The sequence below is a fragment of the Trichechus manatus genome, unplaced genomic scaffold (genome assembly GCF_000243295.1).
Source record: "Trichechus manatus latirostris isolate Lorelei unplaced genomic scaffold, TriManLat1.0 scaffold00209, whole genome shotgun sequence".
In the NCBI taxonomy this organism is placed as follows: domain Eukaryota; kingdom Metazoa; phylum Chordata; class Mammalia; order Sirenia; family Trichechidae; genus Trichechus; species Trichechus manatus.
Genome location: NW_004444145.1, coordinates 4177396 through 4185309, shown reverse-complemented (window position 1 = coordinate 4185309; position 7914 = coordinate 4177396). Strand labels below are relative to the sequence as shown.

Sequence of the window (7914 nt, the reverse complement as noted above, 5' to 3'; positions counted from 1 at the left end):
AATTGTATGGAGTGGATATCTCTGAATCACCATTCTTTCTAGGTATCAATTTCACCCATGTATCTATTCTAAAGCTTCTAGAAAGTGTATTTCAAGTTTTGATACCACTCTGATAGAAACTCAAAGTGTTGGAATAACAACAATCTCAGGAAACACCCTGTTGAGAGCCTTTTGGGTATAACTATACACACCTCATATTGCGTAGGTCAGCAGATAGCTGAAAGATAAATAATAATAACAAAAAACTAACTAAGCAATAATTATTTGACGTACTGTTCCCAAGTAGATGGTATTACTATTTTCTTGTCACTTTCAGCTTATTGCTGCAGGAGAGCCAAACCCATGAATTTTTCCTTGGGAAGCTGCCAACTCCAGAAAGTATATAAGGGGAGCCCTCCATGTCTGTCAGAGAAACATTGAGATTCCGTCTTCCACCTTCTGTCACTCGCTCCCCGTGAATCACCATGAGCCAGCAGGTCTTTGCCCTGAGAAGCCAGAGCAGAGGATTCAGCAGTGGCTCAGCCATCCTGCCAGGGATGTACCAGAGAGGGGCAGGAAGCTCCTTGCTGGTTTGTAAGAGTGGTGGTCGCTGCCAAGGCTATGCTGGACCTGGAGGTTTCAGTAGCCAGAGTCTTGTTAGCCTCGGGGGGAGCAAGAGCATCTCTGCCAGCGTAGCTGGAGGCCTGGGCCATGATGGCAGGCTGGGGAGTCATGGGGGTGGACATTTCAGGGGGGGCAGCCTTGCCAGTGTGGGCTTTGGCCTTGGAGTTGGTCTTGGGGGCTTTGGGCTGTAGGCCCTGCTGTCTGCCCTGGGGGTGTCCAGAAAGTTGTAATGAACCAAAGTTTGTTCGAGCCTCTGGATGTGAAGATTGACCCCGAGGTCCAGAAGATGAAGCAGCAGGACTGAGGGCAGATCAAGGAACTTAACAACAAGTTTGCCTCCTTCATTGACAAGGTGAGAGCCAACGCCTAGAGGGCAGACAGCCAGGAGTGCATAATTCCAGAGACCTTCAGAAAAGGTCTTTCTGTGACTATGGAAATGTGGCCAATGGCCACATTATTTGACAGTGTAGGTCTAGATTATCTGAAGCCAACTAATTCAGGCCTGTCTTGTGAATTTGGCCCTGGGGGAATGTGCTCACCTTGTTTTTCATGCTCTCCAAGCCTCCCTAGGAAACTGGGTCTGAACTTCAGCAACCTTCCATTGGAGTGTTAATCTTGGGGTCTTGCAGCATCACTCTGAGATAAAGGTGATCCCTCCTGCATGCACAGTAATCATATTTGGCTGACATGTCCAGTCTTAGTGAATTTGGGATAGTCAGTGGAATTTTGCAAGTGGATGTGTTAAGAAATTGGCAAGTGTTTTATTCCCCCTAAGTTACCATGTGTTTCTGAATCTAGGAGGTTCTTTCTGAGTATGTTGGCAGCAAACTGACATTTCTGCTCTCAAAGTCAGCAAATAGGGGAGAGGGCACAAAAATCAGATGGTATCCAGGACCAGTTAATGTGTTCAGGAAAAGGAGTGGAGAGCCAATGCCAATGATTTGGCCAGGTAGTTTTTGACTGTTGGCCAGGCTGGGAGTGGTGAACTATATTCATTGCCCAAATCCTGACCATCTACTTTTTAACACCAAAAGGAGGCCAGACTTCTTAAATTAGCCACACAATACCACCCTGAATTGAGGCTGGAGAGAGTCCTGGGGGAAGATGAGGGGGCAGGAGGGCTGTCTCTTGAGTTTGCTCCTATGGGACACTCAAGATTGTCTGGGAGAACTGTTCTATTTTTGTCTAGCCCCACATTTCTTGGGGTGCCCTTCCTTAGGGAGGAGCAACTGTGGATTAGCACTATTGCATAGATTTGGAGCTGGGAAAAAATGAGCAGGAGCCAGTAAGAATTAAAGTCGAATTGGTGAATGTGCCCCAAACTCTGAGTTTAGCACAGTCTTATCAGTGTAGACTCATGCGCTGAGGTAGCATGTCCTTCCCTTGCCTGCCTTGGAAGGTTGCTGGGAGATTGAGGAGTAGAGGGAGGAGGGAGTTGGTAGGGATGGTGGGGTGGGGGAGGAGAGGAGATTTGCTGTAGGGAAAATATGTCTCACGATCTTACCAGGAAGGTGCTAAACACAGTACTCGTCATCAGCTAGCTATCCTCTTTTGCTACTTGTTGCTTGCTGTTAACTTGCAATGCCATGAAAACTGAGAAGGGAGAGGATAGGGAAGATTTTTATCTACATCAAATAGTTGGGGTTATATGGTAAAAGAACATTCCTGAGAGTGCGTGACTTTGTTGGCTTATTAAAGAATCTCCTCCTAACACCTCATCTGCCTGAATGATCTAGGACAGTGGTCCTCAGACTCTGAGGGGAATCAGAATCAACTTCAGAACTTAGTAACTTGGCCCAGACCCTATCTTGCTTTAAGAAACCTGCTCTTTGTGATCTTCCAAGTGATTCTAATACACCTCAGAGTTTGAGAATCATACTCTAAGCAATTGGTCATATTGACATACCTGAAATTTCTTCAAATAACAGGCTGAAAAACCTCTCTCAAAGCAAGTCAGGAATTAAGGCTAAACTGGAATCACTCATTCTTCTTGCCCGGCCAGCAGGGGCTTCTCAAGCCCATGATGGTCCTCACCTGGGGCTGAGCCTTTGCTGCCCTGACTCTAGGTGTGGTTCCTGGAGCAGCAGAACCAGGTGCTGCAGACCAAGTGGGTACTGCTGCAGCAGCTGGATGTCAGCACCTACGCTGCCAGCCTGGAGCCCTTCTTTGAGAGCTACGTTAACAGCCTGTGGAGGCAGATGGGCAAGTTGATGGCAGAGAAATCTGGTCAGGAAGCAGAGCTGAAGAACACCCAGGATTCTGTGGAGGAATACAGGAAGAAGTGAGTGAGTCAGAGGAAGGTAGGGAAGTTGGTGCTGGGCCAAAATTTAAGTGTGACTCCCTAGTCTAGGTCTAAAAGAAGTGTTAAGGCACAGAATTGGTTTCTGTTTTCAGGAATCTTGGGGATTTTTTTTTTTTTTTTTTTTTCAGTTTTTATTAAAATTTTTTTCCTGTGAATCTGTGGTTGTCTGCACAGAGGTGTAGAAAATTAGGGTAAAGGGAATCTCTTTAGACATAACAATCATTTTGTCTGCTAAATCCCATTAGAAAAAAAGTGAAGCAGAAATCAACAACCAGACAAAGGCTGAGAATGACTTTGTGTTGCTTAAGAAGGTGAGAAGCAGCTGGCTTTACTTCCCAGGTCTTAATTCAGTTATTTTTTACCCTGCTTTGCACTGGGATGCGGTGTCCTCCTCTGTGAATAATCCCACACCCCAGTTAACCCATGAGTGAGCAGTGTGCCAAGTGCAAGCCTGCAAGTATTAATAAGAATAAAGGCCACCCTGCTTTCAGGCTCGAGAGTTCTGTTTTCAACTTTTTAAGGATATCGCTGTTCAGATTACAAACCCACTTGGCATTGTCCCCACTCTGTTATTTTTAGATGGAGAATTGATCTTCCTCCAATGCTTGCCTTATTGATGCTACTCTCTCTGGCATCCCAACTGTGCAGGTAAAAGTCTTCTGCTCCCATCTTCAGGGGCCCAATACCTCCCTTCTTTTAGGATGTCAACAGTAACTACTTGGTCAAGGTGGACCTCAGTGCCAAAGTAGATGCCCTGCAGCAGGAGACTGAATTCCTCCAAGTCCTGTACACTGCTGTAAGTGTGGGGCCTAAGCTTCCTGGAAGCCCCTACGATGCTTGGTAAACGGAAGAAGAGGGAGAAGGCTCCAGAAGGGAAGCACCCTCAACTGCCCCTAAGCTTCCATGTGGACTGGTGCTGAGGTGGCTCTGGGAGCCTGAGAGGTGGGTGGCTAAGTGTTTCTTGGGGAATGATTCCTGCCCTGCTACATAGGAGCTGGCTCAGGTGCAGCAGACACTCAATAAGACCAAGGTGATCCTGTTCATGGACAACAACCGACACCTAGACCTGGATGGCCTCATCTCCGAGGTCTGAGCCCAATATGAGGAGATCATCCAGAAAAGCATGACTGAGGCCGAGGCCCTGTACCAGAGAAAGGTAAGCACCTGGTTGTCCCCAGGTGGGTTATCAGGATCCTCCAGTCCCTTACCTCTCATCAGGTTGACTTGCTTCATTGGCCCTGTGGTTGGTAGGGTGTCCTGACAACCTGTGAAAGTCTCTGGCTCAGTCACTGGAAGTTACTAAGGCTCTGGCTTCCTGAGGCCTTGCCAGTTCTATGTTGGGGGAGTTGACTAAGCTCTGCAGAACCAGGCACATTCAGGGCCATCAAGGGCTCACAGCCCCATGTGTCGGCTTTCAAACTGGTACAGTGAGCTCTTCATCCCAGGTATCACAGTGGCCAATGTTTCAGTCCAGACCAGCTTCCTTCTACCTCTATGTGCTCCCCACTGCCTTCAAACTCTACTATCTGTGGAAGCATATCTTCAGGATCCTGACCTTCCTAATACTTACCTGAGTGAAACAAGATATAATGTGGTTCTTCAGCAGCAAATAATAATTCCAGGTTCCCACAGAAGATAGTGACTTCCTCCTGTTGTGAATTATCTATGCTACTATCTTTTCCTTCAAGACTTGACTGAAAAAGGACAGAATAGAGGTGTTTTCTTGTCTGAGATATGGCTAGATGATCTTTGATAGGTACATAAATAACTATGCTGTATATAAATTCCCAGCAGATAGGAATGTGTCTTCTCTATATGTTTTACCCACAGTGCCCAGACTGGACAGGACACACAAGTCCTGGTTGAATAAGGGCTTAGAAATCTGCAGTGAGGAGCCCTGTGGATTGGCTCTTCTTGTGACATCTTTTCACTCTTCTCTTTTTCTGATTCCAGTACCAGGAGCTCCAGGTCACTGCTGGGAGAAACGGTGATAACCTCAAAGTGATTTAGATGGAGGTCAGTGAGCTGAACCAAGTCATCCAGAGACTTCAAGCCAAAATGACCAACCTCAAGAAACAGGTAGAGCATCAGCTTGGCAGTGGTAGCCTTTGGGGTGGTGTTAAGATATATTTTTTTACTACTTTTCTGTATCCTTACATTTTCCACAATAAATGGTGATTATGAGGGTGGGGAAGAGAGAAGCTAGGTTAAGGTAGGTAGCTGGTCACCTGTGTTCCACTCACTACCTGCTGTTGGCCCTTAGCAGAGTATTACCCTGCAAGATGCTATCTTGGAGGCAGAGCAGAAGGGTGAGGTGACACTTAAAAATGCCCAGGAGAAGGTGGCTGAGGTGGAGGCTGTCCTGCACCAGACCAAGGAGGAGCTGGCCTGGCTGCTGCATGACTACCAGGCACTGCTGGGAGCCAAGCTGTCCTTGGATGTGGAGATCACTACATACCGCAAGCTGCTGGAGGGCGAGGAGACCAGGTGGGTTATTCAGAGGGAATGGGCAATGTCCTCACTACACTTCGTCACAGTGGTGATTTTGTGTCGGCATTCCCATCTCTATAACAGGACGTTAATACCCACTCCTGAAATGCCACCCAAGCTTTGTCCAGCAAGGGTGTGTACAGTCTGGGCCTTTTCCAGAATGCACATGATTAGCACAGATCCTGGCTCTGTATGCTGGAGTCCTTAACTTCTCCAAACTTCCCCTCTCTTGGATCAAAGGGAAAAAGGGGGATTTCCTTGCCATTGAGAAAGGCACAGAGAAAGGCATAGCTGCCTCCCTTAGCTTTGCCTAGTCCAGTCATGGCTGGACTGATCCCAAGCTGGGGAAAGGATAGATAGGGACTGTAGGTCTGAGGGGACTGGGAGAGGTATGAGTGGCTATGACAAGTGGCAGGGCAAATTGACTGAGAACGGCTGCCCTTATCACTCCATGTGGGAATTGATGGAATTTGGAGGCCCAAGTATTGAATTATGTGAGATTGAATTATGGATCAGACCTAGGGTAGCCTTCCCTCTGGAAATTATTCTCCTCTGAGCCCTGGCCAGAGGATTTACTCATCATTCTGATTGTTTTCATGCAAATAGGCTGTCTGGAGAAGTCACCAGCAACATGAGCTACTGTAAGTATCCAAGGGGATTCTCCTTTGCTGGGCAGTCAGGCATCATTCTTCCTCTTCTCCTGAGGTAAAGAGAGAGGAGCCTTTGGCTAGGAGGCTGAGGTCCTGAGGCCCTGTCCTGGCTCTGCAGGTACTCTTAGGGGGTCTTGGGCAAGTCACTTCTAGTAATGCAGCCTTCTGGAGGGGATACAAGGAGCTTCAAGGTTCCTTTTCCGTCTAGAATCCTATGCTTGCCTCCAGGCTGAGGAAGCAGAGATTCTGCCTCCAGACCCTCAGTCTGGTGGTGGAGATGGCCCAGGTAGATGGAGGGCATGGGACGCCCTGTCATTGGTGGCCATTATTCCCTTGGGGGATGCTGCAGAGAGATGTCCCTCAATGGTGTGTGTGAGATTGGTGTTGAGAAAATTAGAAGGTGCCCAGAGCTGCCCTGAACCTCCCTCTCTGTCTCCCCAGCTGTGATGTCAAGCACAACCTCCATTTCTGGGGCAGCTGCATCTGGCCTCAGCTCAGGGGGCAGAGTCTCTTAGAAGGGAGGCAGCTCCACCAGGAGATCCAGCACACCATCCAGTTCTGAATCCAGTGGGAGCTCCCAAGGGTCCCGATCTGAAGCTGGGAATTCTGGAGACATCAGTTCTGATGTGGGCAATGAGGAGTCCAGTTCAACGAGAAACCAGGGCTCCAGCTCAGGGCATAGAAATCAGTAGGTCTCCCATGCAGAGGCCAAGCCTCATCTCTGGTCCTGACCTCTCCTGGTGTCCATCTACCTGAGAATTTCACATTGTACCTATCTGCTCTGGCCCTACCCACCACCTTTTGATTTTCTTTGGCAACTTGGAGACAGGCTCCTGGGTCAAAACAAGTTTTTATTTTTTCACAACCCATTTTGGAGCCCCCTAGGAAACCCTTCACATAGTCTCAATGGGCCTTCGGGGCTCTTAGGCACCCCTCCTCTGCCTCTCACTACACCCCTGGGATGTCTTCCAGTCTACATTGTCTCCTCTATGGTACAGAAGCTCTGACTTAAAGGCACGGACACAAGCCCTTTTCTGTATCTCAGTCAATTCTCAGTTGTCCATCTTACTGGATGCTAGCTCTGATACTGATAATCGGCAACTGCAGTTTATCAAAAACCTGTTTTGATTTGACTATAAAGCCCCATCTGACCCATTCTGGTCATTGAGACTCTCTGCCTCCCATGGGTTTACAGACCCTGAGTAGTCACTTCAGGGAGCAGGAGAGGGGAAGGGCTATGGAGAACTGGATGATGCAAGCCAGCTCGCTCCTCCTTTCACCCAGGAAGCTAGTGTGGATCACCCACCTGGAGGGAGGCATGAGAATGGGTGAGTCTAAGTGTCTCCCCTTCTCCAGGGATGAGGATAAAAATGTAACAGAAGCAAATGTGTCTTAGGGACCACACTCCAGGCAGAGCCTAGTGTGAAATAAATGTGCAGTGTGACCAGCTGGGCTAGGAAGGTATGTGGGCCTCTATCGTTTGTGAACAAGATTTTGTATTCCTGTTTCTTTCTGAAGTGTTACCTACTCCCACCTTTCCCCACTCCCTCCCCTCCAGGCTCTTCCGATAAACTTCAAGGAAAATTCATTCTCCTTGGAAACTTTTAAAATATGCACTATCCAGCTGGGCCACCAATTGCCACCCTGCAGCACACACACATACCCACCTATACACAGATGCTCACTCTCTGTTCTCTCCTTCTTGTACAGTTATCTGTACCTGGAGAAGAGCACGTTGGAAGGGTATGCTATTTCTACTTAGCCAAGGAAGGTGGGCAAAAATGGCCCTTATTTTCTCCCTTTATTGGGAAAGCTCAGCTTTTGCTTTTAAAACAATGACTTCAGGCCCTGGAGCCTTGCTTGACTGCC

At 48.0% G+C, this 7914-nt stretch overlaps 1 protein-coding gene across 1 annotated transcript; it reads left to right on the top strand.

Moving 5' to 3' along the window:
• Window positions 1-464: 464 nt before the first annotated feature.
• Window positions 465-6607, top strand: LOC101360019 (keratin, type II cytoskeletal 1). The gene is given in 10 exon segments (XM_023742435.1): window positions 465-791; window positions 794-955; window positions 2670-2892; window positions 3164-3216; window positions 3606-3701; window positions 3897-4061; window positions 4859-4984; window positions 5172-5392; window positions 6002-6100; window positions 6487-6607. Coding segments are annotated over 10 exon segments (1593 nt in total).
• Window positions 6608-7914: the final 1307 nt, after the last annotated feature.